Source organism: Prenolepis imparis, unplaced genomic scaffold (assembly GCF_030444845.1).
Source record: "Prenolepis imparis isolate NDT839.2.m4 unplaced genomic scaffold, iyPreImpa1.0 SCAF_7, whole genome shotgun sequence".
Taxonomy (NCBI): domain Eukaryota; kingdom Metazoa; phylum Arthropoda; class Insecta; order Hymenoptera; family Formicidae; genus Prenolepis; species Prenolepis imparis.
The window spans coordinates 367,410-393,183 of NW_028141165.1; the positions used below are offsets into that span (position 1 = coordinate 367,410).

At 33.9% G+C, this 25,774-nt stretch overlaps 2 protein-coding genes across 5 annotated transcripts in view; both read left to right on the forward strand.

Moving 5' to 3' along the window:
- LOC145938074 (semaphorin-1A) overlaps positions 1 to 22,437 on the forward strand; it is a 191,521-nt gene extending 169,084 nt beyond the window's left edge. For 2 of the 4 annotated variants that reach the window (XM_083041434.1, XM_083041435.1), the window contains exons 6-15: positions 9,634 to 9,721; positions 15,124 to 15,228; positions 15,561 to 15,649; positions 15,942 to 16,083; positions 18,655 to 19,003; positions 19,346 to 19,428; positions 19,677 to 19,775; positions 19,916 to 20,200; positions 21,534 to 21,677; positions 22,085 to 22,437. In XM_083041434.1, coding sequence (XP_082897560.1) covers positions 9,634 to 9,721; positions 15,124 to 15,228; positions 15,561 to 15,649; positions 15,942 to 16,083; positions 18,655 to 19,003; positions 19,346 to 19,428; positions 19,677 to 19,775; positions 19,916 to 20,200; positions 21,534 to 21,677; positions 22,085 to 22,401 — 1,701 coding nt within the window. In that variant the 3' untranslated portion in view covers positions 22,402 to 22,437. The remainder of the gene's footprint in view (positions 1 to 9,633; positions 9,722 to 15,123; positions 15,229 to 15,560; positions 15,650 to 15,941; positions 16,084 to 18,654; positions 19,004 to 19,345; positions 19,429 to 19,676; positions 19,776 to 19,915; positions 20,201 to 21,533; positions 21,678 to 22,084) is intronic. The other 2 variants (XM_083041436.1, XM_083041437.1) reach the window with 2 other exon arrangements.
- LOC145938142 (uncharacterized) lies at positions 22,429 to 23,849 on the forward strand (the record flags this gene model as incomplete). Its single annotated transcript, XM_083041550.1, is given in 2 exon segments — positions 22,429 to 23,134; positions 23,137 to 23,849. Coding segments are annotated over 2 exon segments (756 nt in total), but the record flags the coding sequence as incomplete, so codon positions are not given.
- Positions 23,850 to 25,774: the final 1,925 nt, after the last annotated feature.

The following is a 25,774-nucleotide window of genomic DNA, read 5'->3' on the forward strand; positions in this document are numbered from 1 at the left end:
AATCCTTGATTACAGTAATGAAGTTGTCGTCGAGAACGACGTCTCGAAATATCTCTTGATTGAGTTGCTCCGTAGCAGGAGAAATCAACGTAATTGCATCTCTTTGAGGAGGGAAGGAAAATCTCGATAAGTTGAGAGATACCGCGTACTCGCATGAAAATCCGCGATAAATGGACGACCTCTAGCACAGACTGCAACTTACAACAAGTAAATCTTCAACATTTATCTAAGAAAGAGCGAACGAGATGCTTCAGTTTATATGTGCATGCACCTTCTCATGAGAGTAAATTAGGGAAGTTTGTATGTAATTACAAATTAGAGAAGTTCGATCATTAAGGTAATTCTCGGATCTATCGTCATTTTTCTACTTTTCACGTACTTTTCGAGCACAATTGCCCGAGATTCTCTTCAACTTCTCCACAAGATCTCTCGAGCTGTCGAGTATCAACTTTCACAACATTTCATGTTTATGTTTGATAACTATTTACAAGATGGTAACTATTTAGTAACAATCAAATAGAATAAACTAATAAACTTGACAAAAAATAAAATAAGGTAAGCATTTTGTTTTGCAAAGCAAAACAAAAAGCAAAGTCTATAATAAAGGAAGAAGAAAAAGGGGAAGGGCAAATACCATCCGAAATATTATGTTTGATATAAAAATTATTTATATCTTTAATTTATAGACAACATAACAAAATATGAATTTTTTTAAAACAAAAAAATTAGGTTTATCTACAAAAAACAAAAAAAAAATTGATTTTGTTTGAAATATATCTTTCGAACAATGCTGTTTAAAGTGCTAAGCCACTTCTGTTCCAATCTCATTAAACACAAGCTTGTTTCAGAAAATGCATTCTCGACAAGAGTGTTTCTCATCATAGCTTTAAGTAATCTTTAAGCGATGCTGTAACTGCTGTAAGAATTTTAATAACTATGTAAAATATAAGATTAAAGTTTCTTTGCAAATCTAATGAATGACATGAATGAAAAACATAACAAATTATAATTTTCTTGAAAATTATTTCTACAGTAATTTTTCATTCTTTCGAAGTCGAGCAATTTCTTACACACATTTCTTTACATGTTTTATTTAATCTTAATTTATTCGAAAACAATATACATAGAACCATACAATTTTCACACAAATGAATTCACATGTGCCCTAAGTGGATAAATCTCAATCTTGAAATCTTGAATCTTGAAAATTTAATTCTTATGGAAGATGATATTCTTGAAAGAAGATGTGCGCAGGATGATCCCCTATATCTCGTCGCCGAAGCTCCTATTTTTAAATTCGTTCAAATTTTGAATGCCATACCAAAAGATAGTACGAGCAGTCGACGTAAAGTCTACGCTCGTTCTGCGAAATAGAAAGAAGCATAGCGGCGCGATAGTATAGTAGGAAACGTCAGACGAGATTTAGCGATTTATGCTCCGACCACGCCTGCATTTCGTCTCCTCTATGAGAAGAGATTGCTAGACGCGAGCGAGGCGCGGATGGTGGTGGACGGAGAGAAGAAGAAGAAAATCTGGTTCTCGTTCAAACGAAAACAGTCCCGACATGTAGAACGGCCATATATATATATATATATATATATATATATATATATATGTGTGTGTGTGTGTGTGTGTATGTGTTGGGTATTTGTGGTGCACGCGGACCTTTGGCGTAAATCTCATGCCGGAAAAACTTCCTCACCATCGTCCATCCCCTCTTTTCTGTGCCTCATCTCTCTCTTTTTCTCTTTCTCTCTTTGATTTCCTGCAACATTCAACTCATTTTATCGTGGTCTATCCATCTATCTATCTTTTACCTCCCACGAGAAATCCATTCGCGATTTCTTCGCTCTCTTTTCTTGCTTTCGCCTGTCCGGCTTTTAGCTTTTAGTCAGCCCTTTCAGTGGTTCGCTCGTGCACCAGACGAGAGGAGCCGTGAGTCTACGATCGGTCCACGGTTGCACTTCTCCGCTCGTTACCGTCCAAGCTTTTCTCTTTTCTTACTTCTCTTCAGAATCAAGGGCGTACTTAAGACATGCGGTATGGATCTTTTTTTCTTTGGCGCTTCCATAATTATCCTTGACTCTTAAAGACTAACGCCTGTGTATTTTCGTAATAATAAATACTAGCTAATGCATTTTAAATATTTCAATTGTATTAAATATAAACGGCTAAATATCAACAGCTACCTATATGTGTAAAGGAAAATTTTATTTTTTTACTTTGCTGTTTAGTCTACTCTTCTTTACTTACTGCTATTTTTATATTCGATATTTCACAATAATTTTTTTGATTAAATTTAACATATACATATATGCGCCTTAGAGTACATCACTTTGCAATTGATCAAAGGATCTGAATTCTTGCCTGACTGACATACAATACAGAGATATGTCTATCTTTTCTTATCTTCTCTCATTCTTTTCGCTCCCAAGTCATGTACGACACCATACAGAGCTCTCTGCTATTTTCTAGCGCACTTCTATTGATTCTCCCTCTTTTTTCACAAATTTATTCTTCTCCTTCACTAAGCGTCTCTCAAAGTACCTACTTGTATTCTTTAAAGAGAATATATTACAATTAGAAAAGGTTGCTTTAAATTAAAGAAACAATTGATCCGTATATTAACATTTATATATTAAACATATCTATTAATTTTTTTTCAATTTTGATTATGTTTATAAATAACTCTTTAAAATGAAAGTTTTGTCAAATAAAAAAATTTAGTTAAATTGAAAGTTATTGTCTACTATTAAAGAAACATCCACTTCAAGGTTTGTCAAAGAATTCACAGATATAAATAGCAATGAGAAAAATCTATTATCGAATATCTGGCGTAAATGTCACATAAAGCATATGAAATATCGATTTCGCGGAGCATATGAAATATCGATTTCATTGTCGTTTTACGATGGATATTTGCGGAATTCGACTTACTGCACGCAATGCTGGGCAAATTCGCGTTGCAACGACCGAATTGTTACGAATGCACTCTGTAATGTTTATCCGAGCTTTTGAGACAACTGGGAAAACAAAGTTAACGAAATATCAAGTGCAGCATAATCATTTTTTTTCAATCTCAATTATTATATGATTTATGACATGTAAAGTTTTTTCATAAAATGTTTTTACATATATGAATAAATGGCTGCAGATGTAGATATAGAATGTGGAGGATTAAAAAATTTTCGTTTGAAGATGAGAAAAAAGCATGTTAATGTGATTATACTTTGGTTAATAAAAATTATTTCGAAATTTGTGATGGATAGATGGACAGAATTGAAATAGTTTGATAATATACGTTGTTTATCGCGCAGAGCATGAAACTTTAGTTAGGTCCGTCATAATTTTGATTGTTACAATCCAGCGTAAAGTATTGTAGATACAAATTAATAATGCTCGCTATTATAGATCATAGCGTGAACATAAATAATGAACACATTTCCACTGTACCATTTAAACTATGCTGCATTGTCATCGTTCTTTCTCGGCATATAATTTGGTATCTCTCGCGTGACTGCGATGTCCTCTCTCAATATGTACTTTGATTTATTATTAACAACCTGTGCACCTTGACGGCACGATTATGATACGGCAACATCGTCACTTTGATCTCTGAGACAATGCTGACACACTGCCAGAGATTGTCCCGTAGAACCGAGTTTTCTCTTGTCATTATAAATTAGCGGACGACTTGCCTAGGATAAATGGTACAATAAAGAGATTTCAATGTGCCGTAAAGGAAATAATAAAGAATTGTTTTTTTCATTGCATATACATATATATAATTGAAATTCGTGACACAATCTTGCGCGTAACAATTTTTCTTGATTTATTATCGGTATTCTACGCCGGTTTAAAATAACAAAGTCGACCGCATCGTAACACGCGAGGCAACTCAGTGTTTATATTAATTTATAATTTAATATTATTAACAATATTATTAATCGGGACATGCCCGAGGTAAACTGAAGCTCGTACTTTGATCGTCGCGGGAGCGATGCACGACGTACGCGAATTTTCCTACTTGATGCGAATTATGCCGCAAGTGTATACACGTGCAGAGCTGAAACGCGAAATTATCTCAGGCAGCACTTGGCAATTCTGGTTTCACGTTGGAATCTACTATTTGCACAAAAGCAAGCCTCGTATCTAGCAAACACAAGATGCAGCAGTTGCTTGCTAGTTGTCTCGAGAGCGCATCGACTCTCTTCCTCTCCGCTGATCTTATTGATTAAATTGTTCAATTTAAAGCATCCTTATAAACATCTTAAAGAGATACGTATGTATTTGAATAATGCAACTTTAACAATTTTTATATCGTGTACAATTTTGTTTTGCTTTGTTTTGAGTAGAAGATATTTTATAAATGAGACTTTTGTTCTAAATTGTGAAAGAGATGACTATACAAGAGCTCAATGTTTTATTACTGTCATACTAAATTTACAATCTCTCGAGTATCAAGTGACTTTTGAGAGAACAGAAAGAGAGAGAGAGAGAGAGCGCACATTAGCGACTACAACAGACATTAGTATATACGCACGCAATGTGTATACGTTTATTTAAAAAATATTTTTTGTGATCATATTTTTCTCTGATTAAAAGTCATTTGCTTTTAAACCTTAAAAGCTTATAAAACAAAATTTGTGTTACAATAAACAGTAAAATTTACTTTTTTATCGAGCCAATTATATTCTGTGTATACAGTCATAATAATTTCATAAATTAAAAAAAATTACAAACATAAATGATATTTCGGAAAACAACAAAAATTGAGATATTTCGTTTATTTAAATTTACATTTCTACCTAACAGAATGCATGCAAAAATCAATGAAATATGCAAGAAGCAAATTCGAATAAATAAAAAAATAATGAACTATAATAAAAATAAATATGCAAAAGCTTAATTATCTTTTTGTTTGTTTATTCCGTGATTGATTTGCCTTTATATTAATAAATATATAAATTATTAGACGTGCTTCTATCGCAATCGCGATAATCCGGATGATGTGGAACGGTGAACGGTAAATTGCCATGCAGGACCGCATGGCATTGTGTCGTGATCGTTGCGAAACAATGTCGGAGGGAAACGAGGATTGTGCAGTTTACACTTGAAAGTTTTCGAACTTTGCGCAAATTATATCGCGACAAGCCGAACGTGCGAAGATGAAACTCGCGCGCGGTTGTTCCCCGCGGTGTTTCGCAATTATAGCAATTTCTCACAAAATTTACAATGGAAAATCTTACCGTAACGTGTAAACTTGCAAATAGATGTGATAAATATTTAGTAAACCACGAAAATGTACTTTATATATTACGATATAAAATCATCTCTAACTTGTTCTTTATAATAATGAGATTCAATAATATTGTTTAATGGACCGAGATATAATTAAAAATTTACTCTCCACCAAGATTGAAAAATCGTACGATAAAATTTATATTTAGAGATACTTAAAGGACGCTTTTATAATAAAAAGGTATCATGATTCGTGAAATTATATAATATAAGAACAATCAAAATATAATCAATGTTGAGGATGTCGTTGTTATTATTAATCACAGTTATAAATTAATTATTATAACATTTATAAATCAATCTATCATTATTAAATACGAATCATGTGTTTCTCTTTATATTTTTGTTTTTTTGTAATTTAGAGAGAACTGCAGAAAACAAATGGAAATATTTTTAGCATTTTGTATTTTACGAAAATGAGGCGATAGCGGCAAGCATAATAAAAATAAAAATGTTTAAAAATAGATAAAACTTATATAAATATTGCATACATATATTTTTTAAAAGAGATTAAAAAATATCGCTATTAATGTTAAAAGTGCTATGAACAAAATAATGATTTATGTAACGTAAATCTTTTAAGGACACAGAAGTTGAGCCGTAATTAAATTTCATTGAACACTGTAATTACATCTACTTACTCGCTGTCATAATTCCATCGAGCGAGATTAGAGCGCTTATATGCATGTTTACTATGTGCGGCGGAATAATTCTCTGAAATTTTCGATAATAGTTTAGTGTTTAGTATTAAAAAATTACTAGTATTACAAATTAATAAAACAGTGTGTTGTATCAGTATATTATTAATCAATTGTAAATTAATTATTAAAATAAATTATAAATGAATCTAATATTATAATTAAATAGAGTCATTTGTGTCTCTCTCTTAATATTTTTTTGTAATTCAACAAAATATATGTTATATTATTTAATCTTATAAATTCAATTATTTTTTAATTGCAATAAAAATTTATAAATAATAAAAGTTTCCACTATTTTATGTCAATATTAATTAATACATCTATTATCACGAAAGATTGAGAGGACTAATACTTAATCTAAAATTTATAATAAAGTTTTCTTATTTGCTACACATCAGGCTATTATCGTATTTTAAGTGCGAGCAAGCCTTGGTCTCTCGCGGTGTCCTGTAATTGTTTTCTCGCAAAATTTATGACGAAGCCACGAATTATGACACGAATTATTCGTAAACTTTGCAATTGTATTAAAACACCGAAAATAAATACGTTGTTTGCGCATATTATAAACAAAACATTTAAACAGTGTAAAAATTTCAGAGTTTTATTTGAAAAAATATTTTTTGATTAAAACGATTATATAAATACTATCATAAACAAAGTTAAAATTCATTCAAGAATCAAGTGTATCGATCTAATTAATCTAATTACGGTTAAATAAGATTGTGTGTATATTATATGCAAGATATTTCATTAACAGAAACTTAATTGATCCTTTTTTCTTCATATATTGTTCTGCATTGATAGATAATAATTTGATTGACAAATTGCTTTGATTCGATCGTATATACGTGAATAAATATTAATATTTCTAACAATAAATTGACTTTTTATCTTATGTTAGTAGATTCGAAAAAATTAATTTAAAAAATAATTTTAAATAAATTGAAAAAAGTGGATTAATTAAAAAAAATATTCGCCCTATACTCCCCATTTGTCTCAATCGTTTCAATTTTGTTACGGTATTGCTTATATGTATCTGCGAATGAGTATGGATGAAACGAGGATGTGTAGCGGCAAGCAAGGAGAATAGAGAAAAGAAGGAATTTAAGAAGGACAGAGGAAGGGAGAGAAACGAATAAAAGAAATATAAAAGATCTTGTATAAGATCCAGCCAGCATGTCGGAATACCCTGGCTGGCGCGTTGCACTGCATCGAATAGTCGTTTGCATCGAATGGCCTTGCTGCATTCCAATTTCTTTACATGCATTGTTGCATGCACGAGTTGCGACACACTGTTCGTATTCGGGATATTATTGTGGCCGGCCACGGTGATCGCTTGTACCCGCTTGTGTCAAACTCTTTTAATTATCTTACCTCAGCGGATTTTTTCCCGATATTTTTCCACGACCGTATTCGTTTGCGAGTGCGGTTTCCAATAAATGATTCACAACAATGCCATTATACTTCAATGACGAGCAATCATATCGCGAAACATATGTGCGCGTGCAATAAAAACTGTCTCTAGTACACCAAAAGTAGCTTAACAAAAATCTCATTCTATAATATAACTTCTTAAACGATTCCAGGATACGATACAATTTTTTTTCTATTTTAAATTTTTATGAAGGGAATAATTAGACGCAAGATTTACAGATTTAAAGCTACGCGCAGATGTCGCATTCGTCTTGCAGTCCTCTGCGCGATCAGTTTATTAAATTTGCTCTACATACGAACGGTTCGTAAAATCCGTAAGTCTCGTACAATTCTAGTCACAGCACGACGAGAGACAAGTACGACGAACGATGAATACGAGATTTCGAGTTGTTTTTTCCATTTTTTTTTTATATCGATACGGTGCAGAATACAGTTTAACATTAATAACTCTATTACTCTGTCGCTATTATTCTATCTTCAGACCAAATATAATCGTATTTCTCGAATTACGTAACTCTTTTGTATTGTTTATGAGATTTCACGAAGAGGATTGAGTAATATAGTTGCGCCGTAATACATCGATATTCATCACGAGCAAAAAAAGAGGTGATATTCAAAATATATCTTACACAGTCTCGGTATGGCAATAAAAATTAATGCATCTATCACAAAAGAGAGGAATATCGTTGCATCCTCAACAAATCGAGATATTTTCACTTTGACGAAGAGTATTGAGCTGCGCGCATGAAAACAAGCTCGAAAGAAAAAAATGTCATTTTTGTAACAACAAACCAATAATAGACAAAGAGATCATTCTGTGAGTCATTAGGATGTGTCGCAATTGACTGTGTTATTGTATTACAAATATAGATTTTAGTTTGTCATATTATACATTTTTTTTTATCAAACGTTTCTTTCTTCAAATAGATATTGCAATAGACAAATACATATATCGTAAATCAAATTTTGCAAGTTTATATAATTGCAATTAAATATTCAATTAGATGATTAACAAATAATTAAGAAATATCATGAAAATTATTAAAATTAGCAATCAATCGTCGCAATTACTATGTAGATATACATATGTATATAGCCACATTTATTTGTGACAAAATATTTGATAAAATATGTCATAGGCCGCGTAATTGATTCCATATAATTATTTTAATATCACGTCGGCCGTTGTTTCAACAAATGATCAAAAGTCCAGCTGGTAGAGCCGACAAATTATATTGTAATATTTCGATTGTCCATTAACGTAGTTAAAAAGATACGTACACGGTAATTGCGATTGGAATTAGTTAATAACTTGCTAATATCCTGAAACTATATTATTGCGTAGCATTACACATTTCCCATTACATATATACATAGACGAACATGTAAATGCGAATATCTCGATAGAAAGCTCTATTGAACAAGACAAATCAATTAATGATGAATAGTTTCACCAACTATTTTCTGTTTTACCATTTCTAAAAAATAGATTAATATAAAATTTTTTTTACAATATTATATTTTACGACGATTCGTTGTAACTTGATCTCAAATTATTACTATTTCTTTAAAAATAAAACTACGATTTCTTTTTCATGTATAAATCGGTTCTCTTTTTAATCGGGAATACGAAGATAAAAGAGGTAATCGAAAAGTGAATATCTCACGAAATATTTCGTACTTTTTATATGTATATGTATATATTCTGACATATTTTCACATAAAATGTGGATCAAAAGAGAGAAAGAGAGAAAGAGGAGGAGTGAATGGAAGAGGACGCAATCTCGTGTGAGCAAGCTCATTTATCGTAGGCGACATATCCCAAAACTATATCTGACACTCGCGGTAGAAATGTACCTAGTATATTGTTTTATCGTTTCGCGAATCTCACACGCCCAAACAATATAATGATATTTTGAGATCGATGCCAGATTCAATTTCTGTTTTCGAACTGGCTTTCAAACTATATTAATCCGAAACTGATAGCACCCACTTTATTATATTTTTCAAATATTATTGTGCTTTAATTGTATAATGTTATAAAATAAGTAGAGCACATGTTTTAGCATATATAGAAATATATTGTCAAACATCTCTATATATTGTTTAATAAAAAAGTACTTAAAAAATTAAAATTGTTTAATAAAAAAATGAAAAATGAAAAAAGCTATAATGCAAAATTTATTATTTGTTTCAGGATGGAGCATACGTGAAGAAAAGCGACATGGATGGTTTGGGGCTTTGCCCTTACGATCCACAACATAATAGTACAGCGGTTTTTGCGGGTAAGTGTCTTCATTTATCTATTATTAGACTTGTATAAGTCGAACAATCGTTCAATGTGACGATGCTCAACTTTGATCGCAAAAGACTATATTATGAATCTATAAAATAAATCGTACGATAAAATTTTCTCAGATTTCTTATAGTTGTAATCAAAATCTTATTTTTTTAAACATTGAGTGTGCTCTGAAGAACATATGTATAATTCAGGCTTGTATCTTTGTAAATGTTCAACACACATACATTATTGGCTCATACAACATTTATTCTCTAGAGAATTTGATTGAATGTTGTAATGAATAGATTCTTGTGCGAACAAAAGCGATTTCGGCTATCGGAGAGCGATAGTATTATATCAAAACATTTTTGCGTGAGCGGAGAGTCCGTGTCGTTCTCTATATATGCATAGGTTCGAAAAGCATTGATCTGTGAAAAATATTTATCGAGGAAATTTTTATTACATTTTGAAACATATGCTGTGCACTACAGCAGATTTGACAGGCGACGCGTGGCTTTGACGACGCTAAGTGCTACTCGAGAGATTCGACCGCTCTACAATGAGTGGAGCTTGTGAGAACGAGAAGCGAATATCACGAGTCCTCGTACATTCCGCACAGAGGCGATTGAGAGATATACGCACGATTTATATTCTGTCTGGCAAATGAATGATGGATATGCTTTAACAAATAATTCTCAAATTATTCATTTTTCAAAAAAAAAAAAAAAAAAAAAACAATCTTTAACATTTCTCGTATTTGTTCTTCTAATGTCGGTTTACAGAATTTATTACAACTATTGCTGTATTATCGATATTATTTAATCAATTATATGCTATCTTTAACTTTTTTTAAATCATAAAATTGTTAAAATTGTTTCGATAAAACTATAAAAGGAAAAGTTAGTTTTTTTTTTCTCAATAATTTTATGTGTTAATCCTTAACTAAAGTGATATTAATCCAAAAGACTCGAACAAATCTCTATCAAAAGTATTTCCCTTGATGCTTATTAGAATATTTTGTTTATATTTTATAAATTTCATCTTTTTTCTGTTTTTAATATTTCTCTTCTAAATATTTGTTCTGCTAGAATTTTACATCTTACAATAAACTCGTGTTTAACACATTTGCTATTTTTAACATAAAAAAGGGAGATGGGTCCATGGAAACCGTGTGCTCCAGTTACGCAATACGTTCTCATCGCTCCATTAAGGGTTAAAGATGAATGTTCTCTCCACATGTGTGCATGCGTTAAAGAGTCATTAAAGAAATGACGGACGCAATTATTCTTACGCGTTGTATACTTGTGTTTCTCGAATTTAGTGTGAAATATAATTTCAAATCTCTCGTCTGCCATTATCACTGTAACCGTTAATTTCAGTTTTATTATCCTGGAAATATATAGGCACGCAGATTTAGATGACATAAACAGTAGTGAGAGATATTTCATTCCACATTCATGCGGCGTTATTGTTGTATACGCACGCTATGTATGTATGTATGTATACATATAACGGTGATACGCACATTTGTTTTTTTTTCTTGTCAGTAAAATGAAATTTTTTTTCTCAGCAAGCACGTATGCGATGCACCAGTTCAATCTGTTTAATTAATTAGAGTGCGAGAGACTTGTTAACCATAATGACTTTCAGCGAAATGGCAAAAAATCTTTCCTGAATATCGAATTTGGATGTAAATTATATAACAACAATATAATTACTTACGACAAGTAATTAATAAATTTAGCGCGTTAATATTCCTCGATATGAAATTTAATGACAAATTTATCGAAAAGTTTATCGTAATGGAAAAAAAATTATATTAGCCCTACAAATTTTCCCTACATTTATATACAATTATACATCATTGTTGTATAATTATGATGTAATGAGAACAAGACAAACATACGATAAAAGTGCAGTATTATGACAACAATACTTACGCAATGTATAAACAGCTCAAAATATACAAACAATAAAGTTCGTCAGACTCTGCAATGCGCGATAGAATGATGCGAAAGTTGGACGTAATTCGATGTGAAAACATACTTCGCATAGTGTTTGCCCGAGAAACTTTTTATTTGCCCCTGTTGATGTTTAACATGGGCAGTTTCATATGTTGAGCGTTATAATTTGCTAATTACGAGACACGCGGCCGTGTCGTGTATTCGACAAAGTGCCACGGCAAATCAATACTCTGGCAAAGCAAACGATGCGTGGCTTTCAATGAAATCATTTTACAAACCCGTATAAGATATTTCTACATCGATATAAAGGGCTATACAAATCAAAATATCATCATTATTATCCATTTAAATGTTAGCTAACAATAATTGAGATAAAAAGGGAATTAAAATGTTCCACAAAATATTCCAAATTCTTGTATTTGTTTTCATATGCGAATTGTTAAGCTGAGGACTTGATATAAATTCTTTTTTAACAAAAACTTAACTATAATTCTTTTAATCCTTTCTTTAAAAGAATTAAAAATTGCATTTTAAAATATAAAAGAAATTTGAAATATTAACAAGACTCAAACACGGTAACATATAAGTGGCAGTATATATTGATGTTATTATTCATTCTCAAGCGTAAGAAAAATGCTCGCAAAAAATTCCCAACCTTTGATTTGATTTTTTGACCAAAATCTGTCAAATAACGCAATCAAAAGTCTAACGAATTTTTACATCAATATACAACGTCAATATAAGCTTGCGATTTGAAATGGTCGCAATAAAATCGGTTACTGTGTTCCCTAGATACCTCGATATTCTCGATTTATCAAAAGTGACATTTTTTTATTCTTGTTATCGTTCTCTTTCGTATCAAATCATATTCGTGTACACCTATATACCTACATATACATACTGATTTTGTCCGTGATCATGTGACTAAAACAAATGTCCATAAATAAAAGTTGCAATTATTTTATATTAATTGGCAATTAATTTTTGTTTTGTATTAACCATTTTCAATATTGCTAATTATGCAGTTATTTTGTAACGTTTAAATTTATTCTTGATTTCTCTCTCTCTAATTATGGATCGCTTTCCATATAAGCGTGTTTGTAATATGATACAAATTCATGGGACGAAAAAATAACGTAAAATATAACAAATGATTAAAGGGCGTCTATGCGACTACACGTTTTAATGTATTATCACTATATTATATCTATTATTTTGGACATAATGAGAGATAACGCATAACTGAAAAAATATAGTGTAAATTTCGGATTAATTATTAAATACTTAATTTTATTGTTAGCAATATATATGTATAGTTTTTTAATGTGCAGAAAATTGATTCGCGCAGACATTCGTTATTCGATCCGAATCTGTGAATATTCTATGGTTAAACATTTTTCTGCCTTCTTTAGAATTTTATACTTTAATTATATGAATGATCTTCGCATATATTCTTCAATAATAATATCATTTTTTTGGCCAGTCTCTACTATTCGCGGAGACGAATTCGGCTTGCTCGTTGCAGAATCCTGGGAAATAATTCAGGATCCGTTAGATGGTTCAGGGAATTTCCTTCTAAGATATGTATTCTCCCGCGGGAAATAGAATGCGCTCTATCATCGTATCATCCGTTGATTTTGAGAGGATCTTACAGAATCTTGCCGCTTTGAAGGTCTTCTTCAAAAGTTTCATTTCTTGGCTTTACCGATAGACGCTTTGTGACACACTGCATGTGCTTATATGGTGCTTCCACTTTGTAAGATGCACTGTTTTTTTATGTCGAGAAATTTCCTCGTCATCTTCGAAATCCTTATAGGATTGGAATTCCGACACCTTGGTTATTATAGATAGCGCAAACCTCAATATTTTTATGAAAAGCTCAATATTTGCTGGTAGGCAATTAGCGTTTATTTGCCCAATTACAAACGTTTGCCGTTTTTATTAAAATATGAAAAAGGGAAAAGAAAAAAAATATGGCGCACAAGTGAGTTTTGAATAATACTTGTCAGTTAATTTTTTTTCGAATGAAAATCTGCCTCTCCTCTCGGACAAAAGCCGTACCGACTGCATAATAATGCAGTTACATTTTTCATTTGTAATATAGGTTTTTAGCTCGAAAAGAGAAAAACCGCAATTTTTAATCGCAATTTTGAAGTTAATTCGGTATATTATTTATTGTTGAAAACTGACAACTATGGCACCTCCTCTCCTATCGTATCATACAATGTATTACACTTTGTTAGCGATTCAACAACGCAATCCACTCTGTCGAAAGTTTCATCGAGTTTTCGCAGAGACGACGTAATGCGTCGGCGACGCGCAACGGTGCATTAAATCACTCCTAAGTATAGAGTATAGAGTATGTAGCTTCCGATCTCTCGCGGAGAGGAGCGACTGCAAGAAGCTCGTACGCTCGCGCGCACGTGTATCAAGCCTCTTTCCCGTAGGTATTACGCGCGGTACCACGATATTCGCGAGAGCATCGGCGTTGCAGGGCTCAGGGCGTAGATTTGTAGCCTGCAACGGGCACGTTCATCCCCTAAGTCTGGCCTCGCCCCCGTTATATATGACCGCCCGGCCCGCTATATACACTTATCGCGCGCATACGTTGGCCAGCCTCAAATCCCATCGTGCTTTTTGAACGTGAAATATGGAGAGGCCCCGCGAGGAGAAGCCGCGGCGAATCCTTCGAGGATCTCTTCTATATATGAGAGCTGAGAGCACGGAGGAGGAAATGTAGTCGCTCTCTCCCCATCTTCTCCCCCCCTCCCCCTGTAGATGCCCACTCTGTATACTTGCGCGCATCGTGTACTCTGTACACACGATCAAATCCATGGGGCTTTTTCCGGGCTTTTGCGGCCGATTGCCGCGACACGGAGAAAAATTGTCCGCTCACGCAGCTATATACGGGATACATCACACGGGATGACGAGACTCTCTTCCTCCGGCTGTGATGTAGGATTTTGCTTCTATTCATAAAACATGAAATTTTGCCACCCCTTGTCTGTGTATACCTCTTTAATTATTTAAGATCGTTTAACAAAGAATTTATACAATGCCGATGTCCTTAGGATTGATGCGGAGAATCATAAAATGCGGGGAGGAAGGGGCGAAGGAGCGAAAGATGATTGGCGGTATTAAGCTCGGTATAATTACTCGCTCCAGTTTCCTAGTTGGTCCTTCGAGGACTTTGATAACGGGAAGCGAAAGTTCGGTCGTGCCATATAGAACCGTCGTCCTGGTGCGTGCACACACGCGAGAATCACCCTGCGGATAGTCTCGCCGACATAAATTCAACGGGTAATTTCCAAAAGGAGGTGGAGGAGCGCGAGGATGAATTAACCTGAGTGAGAGTACAGCCCCTGTCGACCTGATGGTGCTCGTTTAGCTTGCAAATGTGGAAGGTGCGACCGACTGACGGAAACGTTTATGCATGTTTCAGAGGGACAGTTATACGCCGCGACGGTGGCCGACTTCTCCGGTGGCGAGCCGCTCATTCACAGGGAGAAAATTCGCACCGAACGCTCGGATCTCAATCAGCTGAACGGTAACGTGGGAAAATTATTTGCCATTTTATTGTATATCCATCTACTTGGCACATTTTATTTATTACTTAGAGGCAAAAGGATATGAATAATTTTTACGATATTGCATTTTACAACTTGAAAAGTTGCGCGCAAATCGAGACGATATTCAGATCTCGTCTGTATATTCTTTTTCAGATATGCGCAGTCATTTAAATTCGTTCGATATAATATATTTTTGACGAGGAACAGAAAATTTAATGCGTTCGCTTTCATGCTAATTCTGAGATATTCTGTAGAGGAAGCTCCAACGTACCGTTTGATAATCGAATTCAATACAATCTCATTATTTCAGGTCCCAACTTTGTCAGCTCATTTGCGTATCAAGATTACGTATTCTTCTTCTATCGCGAGACAGCCGTGGAGTATATGAATTGCGGAAAAGTAAGATTATAGTTTTTTTCCCGCATTCGATATATATGTATATATTTCTCAGCAAGTTTCTCACCATAAATTTTATGAAACTTTTGTTATATTTATATCGTTAAAAATATCTATCACCCTATTTGAGAACAAATGTACCAAAATGTACAAGATTTATACATATAAGAGAATAATGTCAAATTTTCTATCTTATAATTTTAACAAGAAAAATATCACAATTATCGATGTTAGAGGGAACAAAAAGAAAGCTTTCTCGAGTTTTTAATATTCGCTCGATTCGCACACATTTCAGGCGGTCTACTCGCGAGTCGGCAGAGTCTGTCAACACGATAAGGGCGGGCCACACGCATTTAGCGACAGATGGACGAGTTTCCTGAAAGCGAGACTCAACTGTTCGGTACCGGGAGAGTACCCCTTCTATTTCAACGAAATACGTGAGTATGCATATGCGCGCCTTTTCGTAGCTGGCTCTTCGATCGTGACTACGCTCGAGTAGGTTCAAACGAGGGCTCTCTCGCGCGCTCCTAAAAGGGCTCGTAAAAGAGCCTCTTCGGTTCTACGTCGCGTTAGTCGCTACTTAGTACATATATTGCCACTCTTCTGCTTTTCGAGTTTTCTACCATTTCTGCTACACGCGACGCATTCGATGATACATCGTAAGAAAGAGAAATGCGACTTTACTAGTTGCTCTTTTGACGATGAAAAAAAATTTCAAGAAAAAAACCGATTATAAAGGCTGACCGATTTTAATACGACCGATAAATGCACGAGTGCTGTAACGATACTTTAAAACTCGAAAAAAGGCCGGCAGATAATACCCACCCTAAAAATCTCTATCCAAAACAAAACAAGTCGCGACATTGCTCGTAAATACGAATATTAAAAAATGAATAACGATATTGTTATTGCGCAGCGCAATATTCCCTGGTGATATAATAGGAATGATACTGCGCTGTAACGATACTTGCATTTCTAATATTTATATATTTACATGCAACGTTTTATATATAACGTAGGAGAGAAAGAGTTTTAGTGCGTTGTTTGCAAATATAAATATTAGAGATGCATTGTTATAGTGTAGCATTATATTCTCTAATAATAACAAACATAACATTACACTATAGCAAGGTAACTTGACCGATATCTCTAATATTTATATCTGCACGATATTTCTCGCGTTTATCCGATTTTATATGCAGATATAGCACAATTAGGTAAGTTACTCCAGCGAAATGGACTAATCTGGAGTGCTTCGCACAATAGCCGTGCACTATCGCGGCTAGGAATAGAGGATGAACGAGAAGAGCGAAGCACTGTTCCCGAATAGAATATTGTCGCCTCATATCGAATTGAAATTTCTATGCTTGCTAAAGTTGGCGTGCTTCCAAACGGTGAGAATACTTGAGAAGCGCCGCGAAATCACACAACTTTAGTGTTTCAGTTTTGTATTTAATAAATAAATGACATACTTGTTAATATTGACACGTACAATATTGATCAATCTGAGCATCGTATGTAGTAAACTAAGTAAACTAACAGTATAAGTAGACATTATGGTACCGATAAAACTCATTTATTGAAATCTTTCGATAAACGAATTTTACTGCCAAATCGATGCTGGCGATTGCGAAAGGATTCAATTTTAACTTTATATTAGAAATTAAATAGTTCATTTATAAGTAAAATGAATAGAGTATAAAATAGATAAGATGCGCCTTCAAATGACCGATATTTAATTAGCATTTCTGAGTCGTAGATTTAATTATAAGTAAATTACCAATAAATTATAGATATGACGTCAATCTTAGCTGAGCACGTTCAAATAGCGATTTATTGGAAGTATTCAAAGAAATTCGTTGTTCGAATTTTACACTTTGCTGTTTTTGCTTTTTCTTCGTATATATGTTATCAGAGTTTTATTTTTAGAGTAACGGAAAAACATTAAAAATTTATTATTAAATAACAGAATAATTGCAGTCTCTATATAATTATCTTCAAAAAAATATTTTAATTTTATAATAATATCTCGATCAGAATAAAGTGATTTAATGCTTAGGTAACAGCTAAAGTTGTCATATTTTCACGTTTAAAAAGAAATGCAAAATATTTTTAATATAATTTAATTATACTTAATTGCCACAATTTTTTATACAATCGGCAATATCTAAATTGAAAATAGAACAGTCATCTAATATATATAATACATATAATGCGCACGTGTTCGTGTTGTACGCATCCTAAATATTATTTTGTTCGAGTTTATTTTATGTTTAATTTATTTCTATTTTTATAATTCCATAATGTCGTTTAGCTATTGTCTCTAATATTTTTTTGATTTTATAACTTTTATGGGGAATGTGCAACAATTAATGAAAAACAATTTTCAGATAGAAACTGATTAATATAATAGGACATAAATAGAAATAATTAAGCTTATTAAAGATTTAGAGTGAATGCAAAAGGTCTTGACATGTTGCCAAATATCGATATTCGATCGACGTTTCTATTTTCAAGCACATCCGGCAAAATAGTCACTTATACATCAAGCATTATAAAGAAGATAACAGCAAAAAAAGCTCCGTGAAGATGTTTTTATAAAACAATTTAAAAGATATTTTTAAATTCCGCGAATATAATGATATGAAATAGGTTGTAATTAAAACATTAACGAAACTATTATTAAATCTTAACTCGTTTAATTCGAAGCTCTCTGGATATTTCTCGTATGATCTGAAATCTCCATTGTATTTTTCAAAAGTTCGTATTGAACAATCAATTTATTGATTAAGCATTTTTTATTTGATTTAATGAATTTAATTATCACTAATTTTCACTAATTTTCAACTTTTAAAACTAATATTTTAACAAATGTTTCCGGACGAAATGAAAGAAAAAAAATGTGCGATTGAAGAATATTTATAATATCCAGAATTTTCTCATCACCTTCGGGTGAATGTACGTATCTCATACATACCTCAAATATCTCTTTTTGTCTTGTTATCCAGAATCAACGAGCGATGTTACGGACGGCCGATACGCGGGCAAATCTGCGCGTCTTGTCTATGGGGTTTTCACGACTCCGGTGAATTCTATCGGAGGCTCGGCTGTCTGCGCCTTCTCCATGGATAACATTCTCGAGGTCTTCCAGAGCGCTTTCAAAGAACAGGAGACTATAAACAGCAACTGGCTGCGAGTGCTTCCGGAAAAAGTGCCTGAGCCCAGACCCGGCGCCTGCGTTAACGACTCTAGGACGCTTCCGGACATCACTGTCAATTTCGTCAAAGCTCATCCCCTCATGGACGATGCGGTGCAATCCTATTTTTCATTACCTGTGATAACCAAAATCAGTTTTAAGTGAGTGATCTTACCGATTAATTTTAATTATTGATTTTTATTAATATATCGTTAATTTTAAATATATTTTCTTCTCTTTAATTACATTTTCTTTGAACTGCGAATGATTAAAAATAAAAAAGTTTAATAGCTCTATAATTAAAAGTTAAATTTCTCGCACTTAAGTTGCTTTTACGCCCTTAATATGTATCACCGAATTCTTTATTACACAAATATTGCGTTAAATTGCTTTTTCTATCAAATGTTAATTTTATGGCACAATTATTTATTATTCTCTTTTCAATAACATATTTTTATAACGAAATCTCTTTTTTTTAATATGGGATATTTTAACGTTTGCAGTTACAGATTCACCAAAGTCGTTGTGGATCCTCAAGTAAAAGCATTGGATGGTAAAGCTTATGATATGCTTTACATCGGAACAGGTACGATAATTTATTTAACCATTTGTAATCAATATTGATTATATATTACGCTTATATAATAATTATGCATTATTATTGCATCTATATAATAATATCTAATTTATTATATATCATAATAATGATTAATAATATATATATATATATATATATATATATATATGTGTGTGTGTGTGTGTGTAATATATTTATAATAACAATAATTTATATATTTCTACAAAATTAACGAGATAAACTTGTTGCACACACAGATGACGGCCGTATTCTGAAGGCACTCAATACACGCGCACCCGAAACACGTGACAATGTAGGCCAAGTTATTGTCAGCGATGTCCAGGTATTGAAATACGGTAAGTAAATTTATTATATAATCATTATAATTATCGTACGTTTTATGACACACGGATAGAAAATAATTATTTAATGTGTAATCTAATCGCGTCTTACATACATGCATATTTATTTTGAAATGTGTAATTCTTGATTACAGGTCAAGCGGTCAAAGATCTTTTGGTGGTTCATCTGGCGGGTGAAGCGAGCAAACTAGTGGTGTTCGCGGATTCCGAGATTCGCGCGGTTCCGTTGCATCATTGCGACTCGCCTGCTGCGGCTACTTGCAAATCCTGCGTCGCTTTGCAAGATCCCCATTGCGCTTGGGACGCGATCGCGAATCTTTGCGTCGCGGTGCCGACAAAACTCCACGATAGCGACAATAGCAAAACGCTATTCCAAGATATCCCGAACGGAAGGCACAGAAGCTGCGGATATGAGCAAGGTATATACGCTCGATATATAGATTTTATTAGTGCGTTATTAAAATATCCGTGTTGTTTCCAGAAGTAAATTATGCGACGACTCACGCCTTGGTCGCATGCTTGATAATTTTATCCGAAATAACCTGATCCTCTATTTCATTTTATTTTACATTATTTCTTTTACAACATGACGCGGTGTCAGTAAGGAAAGTTATATGGGATAATTTGCAAATGATGTCGAATTAAAATTAGACAATTTCTACTTCGAACTATATGTGAATATTACGAGCACACGCAATTTATGCGAGCTTATTTCTAATTTTCCTATTTGGATAAAAAACCGGTTCATACTCAGCTGAAGCTTGCATTCAAAGCGTTCACTATGAATTTAACATACGTAGTGATTTAAAAAGATTTTGAAATATTTCGACGCATAGTCTTTTTAAACACATATCTTCCTAATGAACGTAATCAAATTTGTTCCCTTGTAACCATTATTCGTTTCTTTCTTTGAAAAGAGAAGAGATTCAGGGGAAATTACATAAGAAATGAAATTAAATACGAAAATTGAAAAGATAACTTTTTTGCAAATTACAAAAAATTTTTTCTTAAATCTGTGCTTATACCAAGTGTGTCCATTTCAGTTACATTCCTAGATTTTATTTTTTTTCTCGCCTTCTCTCACAATCTGAATATAAACTATATTAGCTTAAATGCTTTTATCTTAGTTTTATCTTAAAAATAGAAAATAATATATAAACTAATATATAATAAACCTAATACGTGGCAATCTAAAAATACGTATGTGGTGCGCTTTCTCTTTTCGAAGAGAAAATATTACTAAACTATGCATGCGATAAATGTTGAAGCTACCCTTTGCAACTCCTAATGAATATTAAATAATACTTCACGCACATTCAACTACGCTAAGAGTTCTGCTCGCATGGCTAACGCAGTTCACGATCAGTCATCTCATAGTATATTCATACGTACATACACTAGACGCCATATATGCTGCACGGTATTTTCAGGTCGGATCTCCAGATCTTATCTAGATATCCATACATCACAGCTTAAAGTTGTACCTGACAATTTGATAATTTATAGAATATATGGAATAATTGATAGAAAGTTAAAGTCTAAATGTAACAATAAATTATGCAATGTAAAATGTGAAATAGATTTTGGACATTTTAATCAATATAGTCAGGGATATCTAATATGATTTGAAAGCATCTTCTAAGACAGGTGCAAAAGACATACGTATAACATCTGTTGTAATGCATGCGAAATCATTTTCTATGTGTAATCATCTCTGTCGTCTATCATCATATTGGGTAAATGTTACTCCAGAAATGACGAAGCCCGTTCAACCAGCGGTGGCGCCCGAAATTGGGCGCGACGAGCAACCCGATGAACGGGACAATGAAATCGTCATCGAACTGGATCGGGAAAATCAGTACGGCCGTACGCAGCCAAGGGCTAACGAGCCTCAAGGTAATCATTTGCGCTATACATAAAATTTGCTCACTCCGTCACAATTCACGCAGACAGTATTTTACCTTCAGTGTTCCAAGTCGAAAGTCCTTGTACTCATAATACGCGCGATCCCGCTTTAAGCAATTCTCATCTCATGATATTTCATTTATTCTCCAGATTCACTTTTATGTTTGCACCACTAATCTATGTCCTACCGATGCGCGCTAATGCATAGGGTGATCCGTTATCGAACCGTTATTAATTCTGTTATAATATATAATATATAACAATATAGAAAATTCAATGTAATGTTTCTCTTTTTTCATACAAATTTTCGTTTTCAAGAAAATCGAACGTTGCAAATTGCAACGTTTCAAATTTACATAATAACTTAAAAAAATAAAAGCGATTTCTCGATATTACAGGCGTGACTGTCACCCCGGTGGTATATTCGGCCCAAACGTTGACGGGCGCGCTGATAGGCACTTGCTTCTGCTCCTTGGTGGCTGGTTTCGCTTTCGGTTTCTGGTTCTCTCAGAGACTACGCGGCTCATCGTATCCGGAACCTTCCGAGCAGCGGCAACAGCTCAATCGACTGACCGAGAGCACGGAATCACCCGGATTCAACAACAAGTCTATCAATCTGGTGCTGAACGTGCCACCCAAAAACCCAAATGGCAAGAATGCCAATTCGTCCGCGGAAAACAAACCGGTGCAGAAAGTGAAGAAAACGTACATATGATACAGAAGGCGACACAGAGCCGTCTGAGGCTTGTCACAGGACCCCACGGGTTCTGGCGCATCTTCCACCGCCTCTTCCTCCGACATCGCAGAGTCAGACGAGCGCAATGACGAAGACGGCGACGACGACGAGGATGACGACGGGACGACGCCCCCTACGAGCCTCACCACCGGCATCGCCACGGATCATACCAATAATACACACAAGTTGGACGAGGATCGCTACGAGGATCGCTACGAGGATCACTACGAGGATCATTACGAGAGCATCGAAAACGATGAGACCTGCACGCTCGAGTACTTTGATCCCTACGAATCTGCGCAGCAGCGACCCGCGACAGCTCCGAGATGTATTCGGTACCATCAGTCCGTCGAGTGCGTCGAGACTACGCTGACAAATGCACCAACGACGTGCGAACTTGAAGATTCTGGCAATAGCGATAGTGCCAATAGCCTCGACGATCTCTGCGGGCCACATTGTCCCGCTGTCGACGATAATCGATTTAATCGGCACGGGGAATTGACGAACAACGGCCGAGATCACTATATGGTATCCACCCGAAATCCGCGCGAGCTCAATGAGAGGATTCTGTCGCTCTTTAATCCGCAATTCTTGCCCAACTTCAACAATATGATCACGTATGTGGCTAGTCCGCCACCGCGATCTCAGTCCATGGCCCAATATAATAGCGAGGACGATAATTTTCTGCTTAAGGACACAAACTATCGTAAACATGCGACAGCACGAACTCGATGTGTTTTCGACGCGAACTGAACGCGATTTAAGCCGCAAAAGTGATCAGTAGCATCAATAAACAAAACGATTCGCTTCACAGTTACGGTTTGATTGAAAAACACGTTTAGAGATATAACTTTGTGCACCTAAGGAAGTAGCAGTGCTGGAAGTAAAAAGTAACCGTATATTTCTCCTATAACACGAAGAAGAGAAGAGTCAGGAACTATCTTGAACATCTACAAAATCCCTTTCCTCTCTTTTTTTCCAAAATTTCACAATGAAATACGGCTAAGAATTGTGTCGGAAAATGCGATCGTGATCATATATACATGAATAACCTCGCACGTTGTGTCATAGATCGGTGTAAAGAGAATAGTCTCGTGATCGAGCCAAGGATTTACTTTTCTATGGCATTTTCAAGCTTTGCCAAGTATATCCGTCGCATGTTTTTACACTCACGACTACATGGAATTTTGTATAGAATTTGAAATTTTTTCTTTCTTTTTTTTTTCTTCGTTTCTTTTTTTCTATTATAATGACAAGAGAATCGAATGTGAGGAAAAGTGTACGCCGACAACAACGACGATTGAAGCTGAAGAATTGAATTGTAGTAATGTAATGTGATATCCATATGAGAACTGTGTTCGTAGCAGTGGCCTGTTAGGTGCTTAGACTGATGCAAGTTTAAAAAAAAAAAAAAAAATACGAAACACTGTAGAGACATTTAAGCATTCGCGCAAGAGACGAGGCGTGCCTTCCGTGTATTAATTGTTGGCAAATCTTGATCTATAACAGGAATGGAGTATTAGTATGGCTGGTACAGATTCGCGGGCAAGTGCCTCATTTATGCGTTTTGTTTAAGATATCCGATGTAGGACGCGGAGCAAAGTATAGAGAGAGACTAAGTAAGACTAATTATTGTTGTGCACTTTTTGCCGTGCTGTGAGTATTGGTAATAGCGGGGAATACGGGCGAGAGAGCAAGATTATCGATAAACTCTGCTCCCAAAGGAATATAGTGGCAGGCGTATATAGTTTCTTCGAGAGATATATACATACTAAAAAATTGCTACTGTAGTAGAAAATTTATTGTTGAACAAAACGTTGCGGCAAAAAGAAAAGCGGTAAAGAAAAAGAATGATAAGATGACTAATACGCTAATTATCTCAAAGTACTGAATAACAAAAGTGTCATATACATGATACTTGCAAATTTTGAATTTAGATTCTTCGTTCACAATTGAGTCAAATATGAATTTATATCTAAGTTTTATCATTGTTGCAATTATATCATATATTTCTCAAATATCTAACTCAAATTTAAAATGTAGAAATAATCTAGTACATTAAATTTAATTTTTTATACAAGTTTAGTTTTTTTCATTTCTATTCAGTTGCCGTCATTATAGCAAAACATCCTCGAAGAAACTTGGCCGAAAAAGAAATTAGAATGAGCAAGGAATTTTATAGTGGTGCACACAACACAAAACTGGTTCTGCTAGCATTATAATAACGATCGCGATATGATTACACGTGCGCATTTACTCGACAGCTTCGCATCGCGGACGGAGTGCCTCTATAGCGATGAGTATCTTCACATATTCTTAGAATGACAAAAAACGGCGGAAAGTGCATTTTCGATATGTGCGAAATCATAAAACGCAAACTATTCCAATCTTTCTAAATCAGCTTTAATCATACCAGCAGTATCAACCTATGCCGATGCGTTTCTAATTAATTTCTGTAATAATATATGTATTTTATAAAATATATCTTTATATATATTTTATTTAAATATATATTTATATATATATATTTTATTAAATATATACTTATATATATTTTATAAAATATATATATTATATAAAATTTTATTTCATTTATATATATTTATATATTTATATATAAATATATAATAAAAAAATATATATATATTATATACATATTATATATAAAATATATTGTATGTATAGTATATTATATATATATTATATATTTATATTATAATTTATATATATATATATATATATATATATATATTTTTATATTATCTTACAATGTGCAAAATTGGTTTGCGCATCAAAATATTTAAAATGAATGTTAAAGCATTTATGACACTTAGTACTATGAACATCAAGTTTGCATTTAATAATATTCTCTCGTGCGTATTTTCGAAAAGTATTTTCCGCTGTTTCATGCATTATTTTCTCATCGCTCATTAACTAACACTGCCGCGCAAATTCTAATACGCCTTGAGCGAATACATAGAGGACATCTTACAATTTTCACCGATTGTCATTGAACGTTGGATATTAAAAGATCAGGGTAAAACGAAACGTGTTATTCAAGTGCTTTCGTGTTCGACGATATGGCTCGGTGTAGATAGCTACATGACTATATTTGACGGTAACTGCGTGCTGTGTAACCGAAAAGAGAGAAATCGTGTAAATATGTAGAACTGTTTTTTTTTTATCGTTGAAATCATTTAAACAAGATCGAGGATTCATTCGTTATGCTACTCGTGACGCGGGCAGCAGTGTGCATATGTATGAGCGAGTGAATAAATGAGTGAATAGATATAAGTATGTGTGATAGGCATGAATATTACACATATATCGCATTTTCATTGCTACGCATACA